General features: G+C 37.6%; 1 protein-coding gene across 3 annotated transcripts in view; it reads right to left on the bottom strand.

The window, feature by feature from the left end:
* Positions 1 to 2,836: 2,836 nt before the first annotated feature.
* The window catches only part of LOC121421623 (N-acetylglucosamine-1-phosphotransferase subunits alpha/beta-like), a 41,775-nt gene continuing 22,614 nt past the window's right edge, over positions 2,837 to 21,997 (bottom strand). For 2 of the 3 annotated variants that reach the window (XM_041616384.1, XM_041616386.1), the window contains 15 exons: positions 21,454 to 21,509; positions 20,702 to 20,816; positions 19,324 to 19,532; positions 18,199 to 18,371; positions 17,588 to 17,709; positions 14,487 to 17,062; positions 13,569 to 13,765; positions 11,717 to 11,869; positions 11,178 to 11,352; positions 9,144 to 9,229; positions 7,341 to 7,439; positions 6,432 to 6,599; positions 4,831 to 4,921; positions 4,123 to 4,205; positions 2,837 to 3,059 (listed from right to left, as the gene is read on the bottom strand). In XM_041616384.1, coding sequence (XP_041472318.1) covers positions 4,125 to 4,205; positions 4,831 to 4,921; positions 6,432 to 6,599; positions 7,341 to 7,439; positions 9,144 to 9,229; positions 11,178 to 11,352; positions 11,717 to 11,869; positions 13,569 to 13,765; positions 14,487 to 17,062; positions 17,588 to 17,709; positions 18,199 to 18,371; positions 19,324 to 19,532; positions 20,702 to 20,816; positions 21,454 to 21,509 — 4,301 coding nt within the window. In that variant the 3' untranslated portion in view covers positions 2,837 to 3,059; positions 4,123 to 4,124. The remainder of the gene's footprint in view (positions 3,060 to 4,122; positions 4,206 to 4,830; positions 4,922 to 6,431; positions 6,600 to 7,340; positions 7,440 to 9,143; positions 9,230 to 11,177; positions 11,353 to 11,716; positions 11,870 to 13,568; positions 13,766 to 14,486; positions 17,063 to 17,587; positions 17,710 to 18,198; positions 18,372 to 19,323; positions 19,533 to 20,701; positions 20,817 to 21,453; positions 21,510 to 21,997) is intronic. The other variant, XM_041616385.1, reaches the window with a different exon arrangement.

Genomic DNA, 21,997 nt, shown 5'->3' with positions numbered 1-21,997 from the left:
AGATCCATTAAGTAACTTTTTTTTAAATTATATAAATACTTACTAATGGAATATACATGTGCATGACAGGATCTTGTTTTAATCATGCATCTCCTTAGCTAAGGCATCGCCGATACTGCAGCTCATTAAACATTTTTTTGAGTGAGAACAAAAAAAAATTAAATTAAACATCGCATTCTAGCCTTGCTACATCTTTCTATACAGAACCTTACCTTTTCAAGGAAAGGAACTGCATTTCCAATTGGTGTGAATAAAAGAAACATCAAAATCATATCAAGATTAGGTTGGAATGGATAAAAAATACAGTCTTTCATCTAAATTAAGAATGGTTGGGACGATGGCCTACTTATAGTTTAATGATGATGTCCCTACAGAAACATAGAACAGAATACAACATACAGTAGTGCCAAAGAATACATGGGCACATATTCTGAACTCTGGTTTAAACCCAGGTTTAAAGTTGTGGTTTTACTATGGAGAGCCAATTGGGGCACAAATCCCTAACAGAACGCATCCACTTTATCAACTCATATGACACTCAAATTGTTCATAATTGTCTGGGAAGTATTTTTCTTCATTATGAAAGCAAAAGGAAACAAAAGAGTAAAGATAACAAATACACAATATAAACAGACATCCAATTTATCAACTCATATGACACTCAAATTGTTCATAATTGTCTGGGAAGTATTTTTTTTCATTATGAAAGCAAAAGGAAATAAAAGAGTAAACATAAGAAATACACAATATAAACAGAATTTTTGGCTCCCCATAATTTCAGCACAGAGTTAGACCATGGTTTAAATTAAACCTGACTTCAGAATACGGGCCATTGGGGTAATAATATTCAAGCTGCATTTTGCTGAACAAAAAAATTAAACTGCAAAATCCATCTTAAACCTTTCATCAACCTCAGTCATAATAATTTAAGTGAGCATGCATTGAAACCATATTTGTATTTATTGCTATGCCTTCAGAATAAATATAGCTCTTTATCTAATCTCATTTTGAAATATCTATGGTGTCTGTTGTTAATAATATATCGATACAATAATGATGAATGGCAATAATGCAACTTATGAAGTGCTTTTATCCACTATGCCAAGTGCTCAAGGTACAAATTGTAGTTATGACCCTGGCTGCAGCACAGCAAGTATCGTAGCCCACCAGGCTTTTCCGAGACATGAATCTTCATGGCAGGAACCCATTTACAATTCATGGCTTAAGTGCAGCACAGCGTGGATACATTTCTTGCTGAAGGAAATGACCCCAAGTCGGGGATTTGAACCCACGACCCACTGTATAAAAGGCTTGAGTAAACCACGACACTCCCACATAACGTAGTTCAAATAATTATAATTTTAGCTAATTAGAAAAAAAAGCAGCATACATTATATAGTGTACAATCTGTTGTACAATATACTGGATTATATGTACAACAAATATAAAATTATGCTGAGTTCAGGTTTGTTTCACTGAGGCCAAAGGCCGAGGTAAAATAGACCTGTATGAGGGATGATTTTATACATGGAGTTCATATAGTCCCATCATATTGTATGATAGAATGTCCACTATTTATTATAGTTAATTGTACAACGCCTACTTAGCATGTTGTACGCGAGCAAATCGGAGGCTGAATGTCAAACATTCATACCGTTTCACACGTACCATCCAAAATGTACCGTGCATAATGTACCGTCCAAAATGTACCATCCATAATGTACCTTGCAAGGGTCATGAAAATGTGACATCACTATAAAACTTAAGATTCAACGCATTGCATGCGTTTAGTAAATGCAGAAGCGCAGGGCTTACTGGCTAAATGTCCATTGCTATTAATCGATATTCTCCCCATTCATGTAACACAGCTTTTTCCCTCTAAATATGGAAATTTACATTGTGCATATGTATAATATAACTTTTTGAAGGGAGGTCACGTGGTACCAATCGAGCCAATCACAGCTTGTATTTTGTATTTAACTACCACTATTTACTATATATACATATATATATATATATATATATATATATACACATATATATATATATATATATGGTACAGGACTAATTGTTCTTGTAAACTTATCTCAGATACTACATTTGTGGGGACACTACATTATTATTAGATGTGCAAGTTCACTGTACAAAAATATATAAAAATTACATAATATCAACACATTCTGCAACAGAATCGTCAAAGCAAATACAGCCAAAAATAACCAATACATGATATCCACTAGTACATTTGTAACTCGGGCTTAATAATGGTAATGACGGCTCGATGCCACAAATAGTGTTTGAACAATAATCAATTTTTTAAAAAATTTTGATTTCTATATCTTAATGCTTTTTTCCTAAGCACTGCATGAAGCATGTAAGTTAGAATACACCGCTCAAAGTTTGTATCATACATGTACATATTACCGGCCATAGTGGGTGGACATGTACACAGAATACAATATTTTTTTTGCACAAAGACTGTACATGAAATAAATAAAGACTATTACATGCATTTTGTATAACTATAAATGATGTCTTGCCAACTAAAAATAGCATGCCATTTTTGCACTGAACGAAAGGAGATTGTGAAATTCAAAAAGAATATATCATACTTTCTGGCGCATGAGTATTAAATAGTACATGTATGTCACTTCAAAAGTACATGTACATAAAGAAGGAAATATGTTCTCTATTCCGATACACATAACCAATCTTGGAACTATGTCTCTATAAAAAGGACACACTTTTCCATCTGTAGGCAAATGGTTTCTGTAAACTAAAAAAAAATCAGAGAATTTCATTTTAGTAGGTCTGGAGTTCAATTCTTAACTTTTCATTTATTATCACAACATATTTGAGTACGCAATATCAGATGTGAGAATGATTAGCTGGCAACATTAACCATCTACCCGATTGATGACAACATGACAGGAATACATACACATGGGACTACACTTTGAAACATTGACAAAGAATGGGTGCTGCTCCCGACGGTGACGAGTAATTAGCCACAAGCACAAAATGGTGTTAGGTGTAAGGAGGGACTACAGAAGGAATGTCTGTGATTTCAGAAGGGAGGAAATAAGAAGATAGATAAAAGACAGTGAAAGAGAAATTGCTAGTAAGTACATAGAACACAATACAGCTATGGCAGAAAACGTTAAAGGCACGATATATTCACCTCAATCATCTTCTGCAATTATCAAAATTAGTACTTATAATTGCTACTGATAACAATTTCACAAATAAAACATTTGCAAAGTAATCATCGGCAATGCTGATTCTCTTGCAAACTTAACATGGCACTATTTTTTCATTATGAAATCACGTCTAAAATCATATCATTTTTCTTTCTCCTCATATATGGTTAAGCAGGTAATATTCTCCAGCAATATAACTTACATGTAGATAACTATGACAGCCTAATATATGAAGGCAATTTATATATAAAAATTTTCAGCTAAACTATTTAACGCTAATCTCCTTCCCACATTATTTCTGGGGTGATTTACATCATACATTCTTGCTTTTATTTCTTTACCAGAATATGAAAGCTTGTTTTCAAGGTGCACTTTTCAATATATATAAAAGCAAATAGTATACAAGTGCATGAATAAATTATAGCAAATCTTGAAAAGTTGTAGTTGATTTCAATCCCAAATATGAACAATCTGTGACACCATGATTGCTCAATTAGATTACAAATCACGACTGGTGGTCGTGTCATAAAGCCGTTCGGAAGTTGAGAACGACTTTAAGAACTGCTGGTGAACTTTTCTTACGTGCTAAATGATACCCAATGAACCACAAGAAGAATCACCAGTCATTCTTAAAGTCACTCTTAACTTACAAACAGCCTTATGAAAAGTGATGATAGCATTTCAGCGATGACGTCACACTTCGGTACTCTATTAAGGTTTCCACGATGTGAAATTATCTTTAGAGTGTTAAAATTGATCTTATTGATAATGTGCATCACATCTCCACTTCCACTATGTGAATACCCTGTATGACACTGTTCTTATACAATTCATTGAATCAATCTCAAATCTTTGTGAGACTGGACCTTGTTCTAAATTAGTACAAAAAATGGAAATAAAAAGTTTCTAAAGATAGGCCTACTCTTAGACATGCTGTACCGTTTCAGCGACACCGCTCCCTCGCCAACGACGCCTCCCGAAACACCGCCTCTTCAGCGCTAAAAGCTGCAAGGGATACAAAGGAAATAGATGATACATCAGCATAACATGATGTAGTTTCAATTCTTCAGAATTAAGACTATTCGTTACAATATTAAAACCAGATTTAAGATATTCCAATTTTCAACATTAAAATTTAGAAACATAATAAAAATAACAACATGCAACATTCTCATCTAGCGCTTTCTACAAATGTTATCTTTAAGTGGTGCATGCTACTCCGGCTTTAGCATAGCTGCCAGGCATCACTATCAAGGCATCACTCATTTGAAGCTGTACTATAAGTGATATAACATTAAATGCTATTACTGATGTGATATTTTCTCATTACATGACAAGCGTAAAATGGATAAAGAGAGAGAGAATTGGCCGTCTTACAAAGAGTTACAATTGATCCAATCAATCTCAACTGTATGGAAATCCATCCATACCATAATTTTTTTCTACTTTGAAAAAAAGAGAATCGCACTAAATCTTCAAGAGAATAATGAATGTATGATAATACACCAAATCATATCTGGAAATTATTTGAACAAATTTGCATTTTAGATGATGACATTGCAGGCCATCCATAGATGCGGTTGATCGGATCAGTCACAACTCTTTGAAAGACGGGCCGTGGTGTACTTACATGACTTGAACAAAAAGACACGGCACTAAATGTGATAAGAGCTGCTAAGGATAGATGAGTCCAGAATCGTAACCAGTCTCTATATCTCCTCCTGCAAAATAATACCATACACAGATAAATTTTCACCTTTTTCTGGAATTGATGATGAATTGCTCCCAATCTTAATCAAGACTTTGTTTCCACCAGCCATAAAGGATTAAAACGGTAGATTCCAAGAACGCAACTTGATATATGAACTTATTTAAGTAATAATAACGCTTGATTTAGTGCTGAACAGATACTGCATCAAATGTTAGGGGAAAAATTCCAGTCATTCTAAGATTAAAGCCCTGTTAAAGCTAATTATGACTAAAGGTCTGGTCACCCCGCCCGAGCGTTGTTGGAGCGGTCGTGGAGCTGAGAGAAAAAATCATCACCGCTCACTACCGTTCACCATTTTCAATTTCGATTGTTGTTTTTTGTTTTCGATTTTTGTTTCTGATTTTTTCTCCCAATTTTGTGAGCGAAATTCGACCCTCTTTCCCTACTGCTCCACGACCACTCTAACAACGCTCGGGCGGGGTGACTAGGCCATTAGAAAGAAAAATCAAGCAGTACTACAGGTAAACCTCTCAATACTGAATGGCATGTTCTAAACAAAATCACTCAAAATACCCTACATGAAGCTACACTTGCTCCCTAATCTGCAAAGTTCACAATAAACATATAAATAAATAGCAATCGAATCTGATAAGCAATGCTAATATATTAGCTTAAGTTATATTTCTCTGTTATCTTCATGTTAGGTAGTTAAGCTGGCTAAGTTAGGTAGTTAGTAAGTCAGGTTAGTAACATTGAGAAGTTACTTATGATAGCTCCAAGTAGGTAGTATAATTTAAAACTCTTAGAGGAAAGTTAATACTGTATATTGGATTGTCATGAAGTCAAGCTATGCTTGTAGTGGCAACCCCTGCAACCTTGTTCAATCGATATGTCACAGAAAATACAGCCTTTTTTATTGTTTTGCTTGTCATATATTTTGTTAAATACAGTACTCTGTTTATCGTATTTTCTTTGTTAATTTGCGTTTGAAAAAGTTGCAGAAAGAAAAAAAAAATAGAAATTTATCAACTACATGATTCAGGTTAAAAGAAATCATAAAATTTATGTAACATATTGTTACTATTTATAGTTGTATTGTTATTATCAATGGCCCGTATTCTGAAGTCAGGTTTAACTTAGACCATAGTCTAACTCTGTACTACCATTATGGGAAGCCAAAAGTGTCAATATTTTTATAAAGTTGTGTGTTTCTTATGTTCACCGTGTTCATTCCTGATTCATCGATGGTGAAGGCAATCATCTATTTATACTTCCTACACAATTATGAATAATTTTGAGAGCCAAATGTGCTGAAATATGATATCTCTATTGTTGGCGATTTATGTAGCAATCGGCCATCCATACTTAAACCACAACTTTAAACCTGAGTTTAAGATAAACCTGACTTCAGAATACGGGCCTATGTATGTAATCGATTGTACTGATTTTTTTTTACTCAATATGTAGAAAATAAATTGAATTGTCACATACATACTGGATTGCTGGTATAAAAAACTTACCAATCTCTGAGCTCGTCTATATGAAGAAACCTATTCCTATAATCTCGTGGTAGTTCAAACTGAGACACGACTGGGAACAAAGACTCGTAGAAATCCTGGAGTACTGCTTTCACCATGTACGCATCGGAACTCTTGTGGTCGATGTTGTCGTTAAGACAGACAAATTTCCTAAGGATGGACAACATTATAAATAGTCTTGAAACTTCATTCATTCACTTCCACAAGACATGAATAATATCAAGGGGGTACCTCTTGTGATCGATGTTGTCGTTAAGACAGACAAATTTCCTAAGGATGGACAACATTATAAATAGTCTTGAAACTTCATTCATTCACTTCCACAAGACATGAATAATATCAAGGGGGTACCTCTCGTGATCGATTTTGTCGTTAAGACAGACAAATTTTCTGAGGATGGACAACATTTATAAGTCCTTTTGAAAACTTTATTCATTTTCATTCATTCATTCACTTCCACAAAACATGACTAATATCAGGAGGGTGTTTTACAAAGATTTCAGTATGACTTAGAGTCGCACTTAAATGCAGACGCAAACACGATATGATCATGCGATCAATACGCAGTAGTGCTCATCCTCTTTGCATGATCTGGGGCCCGTTGCAGAAAGAGTTGCAATCAATCGCAACTCTAAAATTCATGCGCAACTTGATTTTCAACCAATCAACAGCGCGCATTTGGGACTTGCGATTGACATTTTGACTTGTGATTAAACGCAACTCTTTCCGCGACGGGCCCCAGACCAATGCGGCCATGCGTTTTATAACATACGCTTCTCGGCATTTAAGTGCAACTTAAGTCATACTTAAATCTTTGTGAAACATCCCCCTGGACGCGACTCAGTCTTTCATCATGTTGTATCAGGTAAGAAGCAGGACCAATCCACTTACTTGGGATGTTTGCGAATATCGTCAAGTTGACCTATGACCTGCGAGACGTTTGTTTGGATCATCTTGAAGGCTATCTCCTCCTCTCCCATGATCTCGTACCTAGCAAACAAAAATAATTCATGAAATTAAACAAGAAATACTGAGGAAAATATATCTTGGGCTCCTCCAGACATGGGGAGTGTTTCATGCTGTGTCTTGTCGTTGAACTTCACTGGCTAATTTGCTCTGAACCAATCAGATGCAAGGATTTCAGAAGCTTATAACAGTTGTCAATAAAAAATCACAGACTATTTACTTCAAGAAAGGCTCCTCCAGGAGAGTGTTTCATGCAGCCTCTTGCCAATGAATATCACCAACTAATTTGCTCTGAACCAATCAGATGCACAGATTTCACAGGACAGGATGTTCAGTGATACTTGATTACTCTAATGTCCAAGTTTAACGAACTAGACCAATAAACTTTCAAAGTTATGATGGTAATTCAACAGATACCCCCGATTCGGCCAAAGTTCATTGACCCTAAATGACCTTTGACCTTGATCATGTGACCTGAAACTCGAACAGGATGTTCAGTGATACTTGATTACTCTTATGTACAAGTTTCATGAATCAGATCCATAAACTTTCAAAGTTATGATGGTAATTGAACAGATACACCCAATTCGGCCAAAGTTCATTGACCTTTGACCTTGGTCATGTGACCTGAAACGCGCACAGGATGTTCAGTGATACTTGATTACTCTAATGACCAAGTTTAACGAACTAGACCAATAAACTATCAAAGTTATGATGGTAATTCAACAGATACCCCCGATTCGGCCAAAGTTCATTGACCCTAAATGACCTTTGACCTTAATCATGAGACCTGAAACTTGCACAAAATTTTCAGTGATGCTTGATTACTATTATGTCTAAGTTTCATGAATCAGATCCATAAACTTTCAAAGTTATGATGGGAATTCAACAGATATCCCCAATTCGGCCAAAGTTCATTGACCCTAAATGACCTTTGACCTTGGTCATGTGACGTGAAACTCATGCAGGATGTTCAGTGATACTTGATTAACCTTATGTCCAAGTTTCATGAACTAGGTCCATATATTTTCTAAGTTATGATGACATTTCAAAAACTTAACCTCAGGTTAAGATTTCGATGTTGAATCCTCCAACATGGTCTAAGTTCATTGACCCTAAATGACCTTTGACCTTGGTCATGTGACATGAAACTCTAAGAGGATGTTCAGTAATACTTGATTAACCTTATGGCCAAGTTTTATTAACTAGGTCCATATACAGGCCTACCAACCTGTAAACATACAAAATAGGAGTGATTCATTTACAAAATAGGAGTCACAGCATATTTCCCATAGATGACTGTACATAATATATGGACAAAAAAAGGAGAATTTTCTTTCCCTATGATATAATGGATATTAAAAATTTCCAAAAAAGGAGTAACTCCTTTTAAAAAGGAGTAGTTGGCAGGCCTGCATATACTTTCTAAGTTATGACGTCATTTCAAAAACTTAACCTCAGGTTAAGATTTGATGTTGACGCCGCCGCCGTCGGAAAAGCGGCGCCTATAGTCTCACTTTGCTTCGCAGGTGAGACAAAAATTGACTTAACTAAGTTACATGTATCCTGCACATATAGGTCAACAGGCTTTGATACATGTTGATTAAAGTGAAACTTGTACATATAGGTCAATGAGCTTAAATACATGTTGTTTAAAGTGATACTTGCAAATACACTATACATGTAGGATAAAGGGCTTTAATACATGTTGGTTAAAGTGATACTCACTTGTACATAGTTTGACCTTTGACACTTCCTTGCATCTTTTCTATCAAAGGAGGGCAGTGCATCAATAAATCCTTAGTTACCTGAGGCTGTGTGGATCAAGTCAAAAACAACAATAAATGGGTAAATTGCCACTCGGTATACTTTTCATACTTTTAGGCTTATCTCTATAGCCCAAATTTACAAAGATGGTTTTGAAACCCACTGTTGAATCCATGGTTTATGCAGATTTCCAGTATAAATTACACTTAATTTAGCGCGTATCGGGCGCATGTATAAAACATGTCCAATTCTGACGCGCTTTTGTCACAGTGCGCCAAATTGACGCCAGTTACCATGGTTAGATACGCCATTTTATTCATGAGTCCACTGTTTGAAGAGTGGACTCATTATTCAAAACAGTGGACTCATGAATATTTCATCAAACTTCCACTAGCCGTTAAACCATTTGGTCTTTAATACTTGAGCTTGTATTAATCACTGTAGTACAACAAATGAACACTATGAGGCTACTTTCTGCTTGGTCATAAAGTCTAATCATAGTTTAGTTACAAACAGTTTGTCTACTAACCATTTTAATATGCATGACAATTTTCATTAAAAAAACAAAAAGTCAAAAAACAAGGAAACACACAAGAAATTTACAAAACAATAAAATACACAAGAAAATAAATGTGATGTTGATTTTTTTTTAGATTACATTTGATCAGATTCCTATAAAGAGTCTGTAAACCAAAAATTAGCATTTTAGGGGAACTATTTAGTTAATTACAGCAAACCTTTGATTTTACACATAAATTAACATAATGAATTAGCAATGAGATTTTTCACAGAATTATAGTTTTGTAGATTATGCCATAGATAAAACGTGTGCCAATTTTTGCCGCGATAGCGCGATCGACGGCCGAGATCTATAATCAGCCCCCCCCGTCTTGTTAGGAGTCAAAATAGAAGTGACAAGTAATGAACGTAATGATAATGTAATGGACATAAGACTACATGGGAGAAGGGGTGCTACTGAAATGGTACAGCACATCTCAAGGCCACCGCACACCTTACGACCCGACCGGTCACTGACTGGCTTGCGACTGAGTGAGGGGAGATGAGTCGCAAGGCTGTCATAAGCCTCAACACCGCACACCTTGCGATCCGATCTGCGATTTACGCATGCGCTTTTTACTTTTTGGCATAGCATCTGAGAAATTGCGCTTACTACTGCGTATGCGCGTTGTTTATCATAATACGCGTTATGCAACTCTGCTGTCTGATTGGCTGGAGGTTGGATTGAGCTTGTGATCCAGTCATAAGGATTTGACATGTCAAATCCTTCTGATTTTTCTTGGGACTGGTCTCTGACCGGTCTGCGACGCTCAAGTTGACAAGAGCTATGACGTCACATCTCCCCTCACTCAGTCGCAAGCCAGTCGGCGACTGGTCGGGTCATAAGGTGTGCGGTGGCCTTAAGAGTAGGTCTATCAGTCTTTTCACGTTTTTATTTCCATGCTATGTTATGAATGTAGATCGGGACCCGTTGTCCAGTATTCTGAAGTTGGGTTTGACTTAAACTTTGGTTTAAAGGTTGTGGTTTAAGTATGGATAGCCAATTGTTACATAAATCACTAACAATAGAGATATCATATTTCGGCTCATTCGGCTCTCAAATCAATCATAACTGTCTAGGAAGTATAAATAGATGATTGTCTTCACCATCAATGAATCGGGAATGAGCACAGTAAACACAAGAAACATATAATTTAATAAAAATTTTGACGCTTTTGGCTTCCCATAATTTTAGCAGAGAGATAGACCATGGTCTAAGTTAAACCTGACTTCAGAATACGGGCCAGTATCACATGTGGTATTGGACCATCTTAGATGAAGGCAAAGTGAAACCATTTTTCACAATTCACAATTGTTTTATCATATTTGTACATGTACATGCAACAATGGAATACAAAATTTGGTGTTTGAACAGGATTTGCATAAATTCAAGAAAAACATGAAACAGGGAATGCTTGCCTGGATAAATAAACTCACCATTTTTTCTTCATAGTACTTTTCAATAGCCCCCTCTGCTGGTGCGATGAGTTTAGTCGACACATTGACTGCGCAATGGATAATCATTCCCTCCAGGGAAGTCAATGTCTTCAGGTCAAGGGGAAGCTCATAGAGCCGTGTTGCCAAGGTGCGGATCTCTCGATCAGAAAGCACACTGTAGGGATAAAAGATATCATGATCAAAATGATGATACAATCGAACATCATATAGTGACCACCTATGTAAAAGGACCACTCTTTACCTGCTAGTTGCCATTTTGAGGATTGAATGGAAAAATATTGAAAATTGTTGCCATTTTGATGGTTCAGAGGTAAAGCAATAAAATTATTGCAAATTTAAGCACTGACCAGATAAACATACAAATCATTCAAAAATTTAGGATCAAAAGGAAAAACATACAAAGTGTTGCCAATTTGAAGATTGAAAGCTCACTAATCCTGCGACTTAGGCCTATAAAGTGATCATGTCCACTCTACAGAGTGGACAATGTGCTGATTGCCATTATACAGTGAACTCACCCCGATCCATCCGTATCAAATTCATCGAAAACCTCAGTGACGTTGACGATCTTGGGCGTGCCCATGAGGTAGTAGAAGTAGGAGAAGGCATGCTGCATGTCCCGGGAGTGACGCAGACGATGGGACGATGTGATGTCATATTCTTCTTCAAACCTTTCAAAATCAAACAAAACTATCATATTAGGTGACCGCCAAGCTCAAACACAACTAAAGTCTACAAAAATTACATGCATCTGTAAACACTATTTGGACTTGTTGACTTCTCTTCAATTTACTTATTGTTGTTTTTGTCAAGCACAAAAACAACAATAAGTCCCCAAAAATTAATGGTTAAAGTATTGGTAAACAATGATTTGACTTTGAACAGTCTGAGCTGTAAGGTTCGAATTGTTACCTGCCTCGGTTTTTTTTTGTAAAAATGAATCCCTAAAAACTTTGCACCTGAAAATTATTATTACTTATAATGCTTAAAAAGGTGAAAATGTAAAAATTACCAGAAACATCATCACAATTTAATTTGACACACTGAGTACTATATATGTGCCACAAATGTCCCCTGCAGAGAAACTGAATGGTGATTTTTCAGTCACGGATATCTTAAAAGTGTCTGGACTACTTGTTTTATTTCTTCCTGGGTGATATTTAATCCATACTGTATGATGGTCCCATGGGTCCCATCTCACAAGGAGTTGCAATAGATCCAATCAACCACAAATATGAAAAAGCTAGCAACGCAAACACCTAAAATGCATATTTTCTTTAAAAAATTTCTAGATGTGATGCATATTCATACATTCATCATTATCTTGACCATTCAGTATGCCCTTCTTTGTTTACAAAGGACGTTGTGAAAATGTTCTCCTATAAAATAATTTCCTCCTATAAAAGCCTCTTAATTTACTATCTATTGTCCACGGCGGACGGCATTTGAATATTACTGAGTCAGAAAGAAGAGGATCGAGGGTATTTGAATTCAGTTCATCGTGGCTTAGCCGTGAACCAGAATAGCTTGGTGGTTAAGTTGCTGCCCGTAAAGTAGTAGATGGCAGGTGCGAATCCCACTGGTTCCGATTTTTTTTACTTATGATCTTATGATTTTCATTACAGATCGAGCATACTGATCTTATGATTTTCATTACAGATAGAGCATACTGATCTTATGATTTTCATTACAGATCGAGCATACTGATCTTATCATTTTCATTACAGATCGAGCATGCTGATCTTAAACAAATAGGAGTAATGCCGAAAATTTGTTAACAAATTGCAAATTTTCTTGTCAGAAAAATTATGATGATGGATTACCATATAGTTGAGGTTGATCAGGGTCCCGCCTGACAAAGAGTTACACTTGATCCGATCAACCTCAATTCTATGGAAATCCATAATTGTCATATTTTCTACAGGAAATTTCATCAATGTCCTTTCAAATAGAGAAGCACACTGAATTTTGAAGAAAACAATAAATGTAGGAATAAACATAGTTAGAAATTGTTTGGAACAAACATGTAAAATAGATGTTGACATTGCTGGCTTTCCATAGCTGAGGTTGATTGGATCAATCGCAACTCTGTGTAAGATGGGATCCTGATAGATCATAAATCTCTTTGTAAAGGCCTGGTCACACCGCCCGAGCGTTGTTGGAGCAGTCGTGGAGCAGAGGGAAAAAAACCATCACTGCTCGCTACAGTTCACCATTCTCGATTCCAAGTGTTTTTTTTTTGGGGGGGGGGGATTTTTTCCCCAATTTTGGGAGCGAAATTCGCCCCTCTCTCCCTTCAGCTCCACGACCGCTCCTACAACGCTCAGGCGGTGTGACTAGGCCTGAAGAAGGGTCCCTGGTTTGACTTACTCAGCCTGGAGATCATTCATGATGCCGACGTCCACCATGTGGGGCATGTGGGCGGGCACCTTCCTGGCCTGGTAACCAAACTTCTTGTTGAAGAGCTTGTTGACATGCCTCAGAGAATCCCCAAAGGTGTCCAGAAGACGGCGTTGGGTACCACTCTGCGCCGAATACTGCTCCATCCTGTCCTGCTGCTCAAGAAGCTAAGAAACCAAAATAGACATTGCAAAAAAATCAGTTTAAAGTGTGTTGTGTGTCATAGACTCTGGCTTATTAAGAGCTAGTCTTAAAATATATGTTTTGAAATAGAAATCAATAGATATGAATAAATTAGACAATGCAGCAAAATCATGTAAAAGGAGGGGTGAACAAACCAACAATATCTGTGGTCTCTCATCGACTATATTTTTTAGAGAGCTAGTCTCAACCATGAAATATAATTCAATTTTTTGGATATAAATTAACATAAAAAATAAATATAATAAATAACAGGAAGTTGGCTTCCACTGTAACTAGTTTGCCAGACTCTAAATATGTATAGCAATGGAATCATTATGGTGGTATCTGTGGTGATGACTACTTGAATTCTGTCCCTCCCTTCTCCTTACGGATTTCATTATTTTTACATATCTTTATTATTTTGTTTCATCAAATCCATTCCATCCTTAATTATATACATGTATTACTGTAATGCTTTATTTCTACCCTACTGCATATTTGCATATTTGATCTCGTATTACCTTACTGTATACACCTATATGTTCAGACTGTCGGGGTGTCATCTCATTTCAAAAAGCTGATATAGGAATTGTTTTGGGTCATTCTATGGCATATTTCATGGTGTGGCCATGATATCTACTTAGAATTTCATTTGAGGCTATGACAAAAGATTTTTCTTTTTTTTTACAGTAGACCAAATCATACCTTGGTGAGATTATTGAAGCTGTCAGTCCGTTCCCAAGGCAAGAAACTGCTCTTCCGATCCTGATCTTTCTTCTGCCTCAAGGCAGCCTCCTCAGCAAGTTCATTCCCCTCTTGGGGAAACACAGGATGTTCTGGCATACCGCCACTCCACTTCTGTAGCTCATGATAGGCAGTGACATCCTGCTTCTTGCTGATATCTGCAGGGACTACTTTCTTCTGTATCTCATGATCCAGGAAACCACTTGTGATTCTCATCACAACATGCTTGGCCTTCGTGACCCAGGAAGATTTGATCTTGAGGACATCCCTAGGATCTCTAAAGTGGAGGAAACTTGGGTCAGCAGCACTGTCTAGAGACACCTTCTCTTTGTCTGTGAGTGATAGGAGTTTCCTGAAGCCTCTGTCATTCCTTCTGACATCGCCTGCATCGTCTGGAGGGTTCCGATCATCCTCGAAGTCAACTTCTGCAGCATCTGGAATCTGGAATGGAAGGTTGTTCTGTTCCTTCAACAGATTCCCAACGTTGTCGTTGTTGTCCATGAAGTCATTCTCATTCCCTTGCTTCAAGGCTAGACCATCCTTGTCCTGCAACTGATCTGGTTCGTGCAGTTGCCTGTTCTTGGTTTCCTCCCCATTGATGCCATTCTGGATCAGGTCATTCTTGATTTCGATTATCGGTTGTGCATCATTGTCACGATGCAAGTTGACAGGTGGTTCCAAATCGTCCACTTTTCTGACCTGCTGGTTAGAATCGATACCTCTTCTAAGTCCTCTGTTCATGTCATTCTGGTCTATGACAGGTTGATCCAAGTCAGCTGGCTTACCTAGTGGATTATCTAAGTCATCCATCGGTTCAAGATCTTGACCGACACCTGCCAGCGGTTTAGCATCAAACACTACCTGCTGTTTCTGCCCTCCAATTGGTTGCTTTACATAATTTTCTTTACCCATTGGTTGATTCAGATTTCCTTGCCCTGCTATCACATCAGGTATACCCTGGTTAATCTGGTTTCCTTTGTGTTCCTCAAACTTGTCTGCAAAATGTTTGTACTTTTCTCTTGTCTCCTCCAGTTTGGGGTCTTGCTTTTTCATACCAATACCCTGTTGAAGACCAAGCGGATTATCATCACCAAGGTTCTTAAGACCACCATTGATCCTGCCCACCTTTCCAACACCTTGCTCCTCCAGTGGCCTTCCAGGTTGGTGACCTTGACCACCCTGATTCTGCTCAAAGGGCACTACTGGTTGCCCAAGATTAAGTTCCTGTCCTAACTGGTTATCAAGCCTTTCACCTTGATGAAGTCCTTGCCCCACATTTTCACCAGCATTTGCATCAGCTCTTCTTTGTTCATGCCCTTGACCAAGATCTGGACCTCCAACAGCTGGACCCTGTCCTAGACCATTCCCTACAGGAGCCTGTAATCCTTGCAGAGGATTGCCAGGTTCTTGTTGCCTTTGTTGTCCAGGTTGAATACCCTGTCCAAAACCTCCATGAGCTTTGTCTCCAGGTTGAACAACCTGTCCCTGATTTACAGTTTTCCCTGATTTATATATGTTGGCTCCAAATAAATCATTATCAAAAGCATCAGCTTCCTTTCTCAAGGCTCCATCATTACCAACGGCCTTAGCAATATCTCCAAAGTTCTGACCACCTGCCGGATGATGTACATTCTGCAAACCAGGCTGTCCATTATGGTTGAATCCTTGTTGAATACCTGCAAAGGTGTTACCTTGAGGAACTTGTCCAGCAGCTTTTCCCAGCATCTGCTGCTGAGCATTATTAAGAACAAGGTTCTGTTCTCTGGGAAATTTATCTTGAAATATCCCTTGATGAGGTTGGTTCCTGAAAACCTGATTGTCTTGTGGCTGTCCTGGCATTTGTCCTGGCAGCTGTCCAAGGACTCCATCATTTTGATTCACTGGAGCTTGTCCAAGAGGCAGCTGCCCCAATCCTAACCCTCCATTTTGTGCTTCTCCTAGCTGTCCAACTGGTACCGGGCCATTTCCTGCTTGCAATCCCTGACCCATCTGCTGATCGATAAATTGTCCTTGTACTTGTCCAAAGCCTTGTCCTACAGCTCCTTGTTGTTGAATCTGTTGACCCTGTCCAAGGTCTCGTTGCCTTGGTATTTGGCCAACATCTGTGTCTTTGAAGACTTGACCTTGTCCCAACTGCTTTCCTGCAAGTCCATTCCCAACCTGATCCCTGAAACCTTGTCCAGCTTGCCCACCCTGCCCAAGCTGTGGAATAACCTGCTGATTGAACACTCCTTGACCATGCTGTCCAGGTTGTCCACCAAATGCTCCCTGAGCACGTTCTCCCCCAATTACTTGTCCTTGCACCTGAACCTGCCCTTGTCCTTGACCTCCACCTAGACCTAATCCTTGTCCAGGTTGTTGAACAATGTCAGGGACCCTTCCCAATCCGGTATCGGTATCAATGATGGGTTGTCTGCCACCTGCTTTGTGAAGTCCTTGGGCCACTTCTCTCCTGCGCTTGGTGTACTCTTGTGAAAGCAAGTACTGGGCAAGTATCTGGGATCTGATGCGGTCATGCCCCCTCTTGGTGATATCACCTGTATAAAATGAAAAAAAAACAAACAAACATATGATTCAGTTAAACAGTTTCCATAGATTCATTGATAGTTGACTTTCCTTCCTTCTCTCTTTTATTTGTTCTTACTTGTCTTTCTTTTTCTTTTTGAAGATTCATCTCTGTTTTGCTTCGTTTTATTTTAGGAGGTAAGTATAATGTCCAAAGTGCAAAACACTTATCAGACAGAGACTAGTATTCAATACAGTCAAAATTTCTAAAGAAATGCTTGCCTTTATAAAGGGGAGTTTCACAAAGACTAGTGTACCAAAAAGTTGCATTTAAATTCCCAGTTGCATGTGGTATGAACCTTAGAGGACACATGCTTCTGCTTATCAATCGATGAGATGTCTTGTACCCGTCGGTATTTAACTCTTTGCAAGACACGCCCAGACCACCCCTCCCCCCCACTGTAAATCAAATCAAATCTGTAGTAGAGATAATCTAAGAAAACAGTTCTACAACTTGAGCAGATTTGATGAAATCATGTTTGATTGTATCATCTTACCGTCCTCCAGCTGCTTGGATAATTCTTTCAGCTGATTTGCGATATCATCAGTGAGCTCTTCTTCCTTTGGCTCAAAAGATATAGAGATGTCTTTCTCTCTGGCTAAAGGTAGCTTTGGACCTCTGAAATATGAAATAAAGTAGATGAGTTGGTTAAATGTTGTTTAGCTTAACCAGATTGCTGTTAAAGAGAAAATGAATGTCCTTAACCTGAAAACCATAACCCAAATTTAAAGATTGACCATTTATTTCATCATTATTCATACAATGTGGTTAATGGACTCACTCAACTGGTATTCCTTGCTTCTGTTGCTTGCCTCTCTTTGTTTTTCTGATATTTTTGTGTCCCATAAGAAACGGTACTCATTTTTGTTGCAACTGTAAAGGATATGCAATCGAGGCAAGTTACACTCTAAGTCTGGGTTCTTTATCCTCTTCTAGTACAACTTGAGGATCATCATCAAGCATAAAATTTCATGTCAACAGGATGTCAAATGTTGTCAAAATGTCCTGTAAAACACAAAATGGAATCGCCCTCTTTACAAAAAAAGATGTTTTAAGATTTCTGCTATGCATTTTGTTTCAGAGCCTTATTCTTCATGATAATCTCACCTCCTTCCTTCAGAAATGTCCTCAAACTCAAAGGCCGGTTCTTCCTCCTCCTTCCTCTTCTCCTCCTCATCTGTCTTGCCATCTTCTTTTGCTCCCTCCGGTTGCTTCAACGCGAGCAGCTCTTGATCCAGGTTCTTATTCTCTTTGGTGTTCACAGTCACATTGAATGTTACCTGGGGAGCATTTCACGAAACAAAAAGTCACAGAATTTAGTTATAAGCTACTGAAATCCTTACATTTGATTATTTTACAACAAATCTGACAGAAAAATTCAGTGACCAGGTGTTTTATGAAACAGTCCCATGGGGGTGCATTTCATGCAACAGATAGTGATTTTCACTGACAACTGTTATGAGCTACTGAAATCCTAGCATCTGATTGGCTCAGAACAAATTAGTCAGTGGAAATCATTGACAAGATGCTTTGTGAAACACTCACCTGGAAGAGCATTTCATGAAACAAAGAGTCACAGAATTTACAGTTATAAGCTACTGAAATCCTTGCATCTGATAGGCTCAGAACAAATTAGTCAGCAGAAATTATTGACAAGATGCTTCATGGAAAACCAGAAATATTCCACTCATCTGCGATTCGTGGAATATTTGCCTAAACTATTGGAATATTTCTAGGCCCCGTTGTACAAAGAGTTACGATTGATCCGATCAATTGTAACTCTATGGAAATCCATCGGTGTCATAATTTTTTTCTACATGAAATTTGCAAAATGTCCTTTGTAATCAAAGGAGAACACTCCAAATTGTCAAGAAATCAATGAATTTATGGATATGGATTCATATCTAGAATTTTTTTTTTAACAAACATGCGTTTCATATGTTGACTTTGCTGGCTTTCCATAGTTGCGACTGATTGGATCAATCGTAAATCTTTGTACAATGGGGCCCTGATATACCATTCAGAGCCATCCAATACAATATAATTTTTTTTCTCTGGTATAATAAGGAAAGAAAACGATACAAAAAGTTTTAAGCTCCATTATTACATCTTTGGTAGATTTCTGGCATATCTTCAACAATATGTTTCTTTTCTATTCCCTTTTATGAATTGAGCAAAACAGACTTTAAATCTGGGTGAAATTCCCCTTTAAAGATCTACTTTATTACTTACATTGAGTGGGCTGTCATCTTTAGTCTTGCCGGAAAGGTGAAAGGTCAAGACACTTTCTGACATGTTCTTGTAGAGAAGAAGGTGAATTGTTTTGAACTTCTGAGCGATGGTAGCAGTCCGGACGATATCATGATTGTCGTATTTCCCCTCAGTGATCGTTGATCCTTCACCAAAAATTGGGGTCGCATTGAAATACACTACCAAGAGGCCTGATTGGGAATAATCAAGTAGATTTTGATAATAATAAAAATAAAATTATATAAGACCCATCGTAATTAGATGCTCAAGGCACTTCAGAGGAAATTTAATTAAAAAATTAAAAGGAAAATAACCCTAAAAATTATTTTTTAAAACTTTAACAATGAATAAATAAATGGACAATCTTATACAGGTATGACCGAGGTTTCTGAGCCAAAGTGAAGGTCCTTTCCCCATGACTTTTCAATGGTCCGTATCCAATTGATTTATGAACCATTATCTAAATATGTCGTATCACTATTAGCAGCTAAAAATTAAGTGAAACTTAATGTCATGTGGCAGTGATAACGATAAGGAAAAGGTGTTTCTAACTGGTTAATTTTCAGTCTTTAGTAAATCTGATTGCTTAATGTATTTATTTCTCACTGATCGGCCAGCATTTTTTAAATGAACCAATTTATTCTATATGGATTAAAAGAAAAGTAATAATAATAATAGGCATTTATATTGCGCCATCTATCTAGAAATAATCTATTCTGAGATGCATTGTTATTATTACTATTACCCCAACTTTAACTCAATCGCCTTTCAGCGCCCATGCATTCAAGGAATAATCCTGCCGGTTACCCATTCACCTCATCTGGGTCGAGTGCAGCACAATGTGGGTAAATTTTCATGCTGAAAGAAACTATGCCATCTGGGATTTGAACGCACGTCCCTCTGATTGAAAGACGAGAGTCGTAACCACTAGACCGCTTGAGAGCGTTGTTGGCTCAGTCGGTAACGCGTCTGCCCGTTGAACCAAAGATCGTGGGTTTGAGTCCACCCCGGCTGGATGACTGAAGCCAGTGCGTTGTGTGTAAACGTCTCTCCCAAGTTTCATAGATGCAGGCTATGTTATAAAGGAAAACACTCCGTCCCTCGGATAGGACGTTAAATAGACGTTAACTTTTGCACGTTAAGAACCCACTGCACTATTCGTAAAAGAGTAGGGGGAAACCCTGGTGTAGTGGTCTATCTGCACTCCCCCAATCAGTTATATCGGGAGGAGAGACCTGCGGATCATAGTGATTCAGTTCCCTTTTCGCCTTCCAGGCACAGGTGATGCCAAACAAATAATACTAATAATAGATCACGGTGCCCCAAGAGAAGAAGCAGTAGTAGAAGAGGAAGTACTTACCTCTTGGGAGAGTGATTTGCATTCCAGATCCTGTGATGAGTACGGAGTAGATGGAATGAAGGTTGGTCTTACCACAATCACCAGCATCAAAACCACACTGGGGTACATTACACGCCTGATGGAAAGGTTGAACACAAAAGGATATAATTGACTGACAACAATAACAATAATGATAAACAATAATGAAGATTACAATACAATAACAAGAGAGTGCCTTTATAGAAATTAGATACAGTGTGAAACAGTATTAGAAATGAGGGTACATTACATACCTGATGGAAGGGTTGAAGAAAAAGACAGTAACAATTTAACTGAAAATGATAAGAAGAGAAAGAGCAGAAGAAAGAACAGAAGAGGAAAAGGAGAAAGGGGAGAAGTAGGAGAAGAAGAAGAAGAAAAGGAAGACGAACAAGAACAAGTTAGAGAAGGAGGAGGAGAAAGAAAAAAAAGAGGGAGAAGGAAGAACAGGAAGAGGAGGAGGAGGAGGAGGAGAAGAAGAAGAAAAGGAAGATGAACAAGAACAAGTTAGAGAAGAAGGAGGAGGAGAAGAAAAATAAGAGGGAGGAGAAGGAAGAACAGGAAGAGGGGAAGAAGGAGGAGGAGAAGAAGAAGAACAACAACAACAACAAGTAAAAGGAGAAGGAGGAGAAGAAGAGGGAGGAGGAGAAGAAGGGGGAGGGGAGAAGAAGAAGAATAGGGAGAACAAAAAAAGAGAAAAGAAAAGAAGAAAAGATAGATATAGGGATACTGACCTGATCACAATATTTGTCAGCTATCCATCCATTTGCACAACCAGTGTTACAGTACACTGCAAATTAAACATAACATTCAATAATATCAACATTTTTATACAGAGCCTGAATTAAAAATCATGCTTGTTAAGGTTTTACTTACAGTACAAATCAGTTCACTGTTTTGAATTTATGAGACCACCGTTTATGATAAAAAAAATTAATTAATAGTTGGCTCAGGTGGGGTTGGTTTATTTATATGTGATAACATCAAGTTCAAAATTTGTAATGATATTATTCAAACAGATGAAGAAAAAGACTGTTGCGAAGCATTATTTATTGATTTTAGTGAAAATAATATTAACTTTAGAGTTGGTGTCATGTATAAAAAACCAAGCTGTAATAATGATGTGTTTTTAAACTTTTACAACAGATTACTTTGTGAGATTTCATGTTCGCGTAAGAAACTCTATATTTTAGGAGACCTTAATATTGATTTATGTAAATATCCTTTGGAACATGATGCCTGTACTTTCTTGAACATCAATTCATCTTTTGGTTTATT

The sequence above is a fragment of the Lytechinus variegatus genome, chromosome 9 (assembly GCF_018143015.1).
Source record: "Lytechinus variegatus isolate NC3 chromosome 9, Lvar_3.0, whole genome shotgun sequence".
Taxonomy (NCBI): domain Eukaryota; kingdom Metazoa; phylum Echinodermata; class Echinoidea; order Temnopleuroida; family Toxopneustidae; genus Lytechinus; species Lytechinus variegatus.
This window is presented reverse-complemented; position numbering and strand designations above follow the sequence as displayed.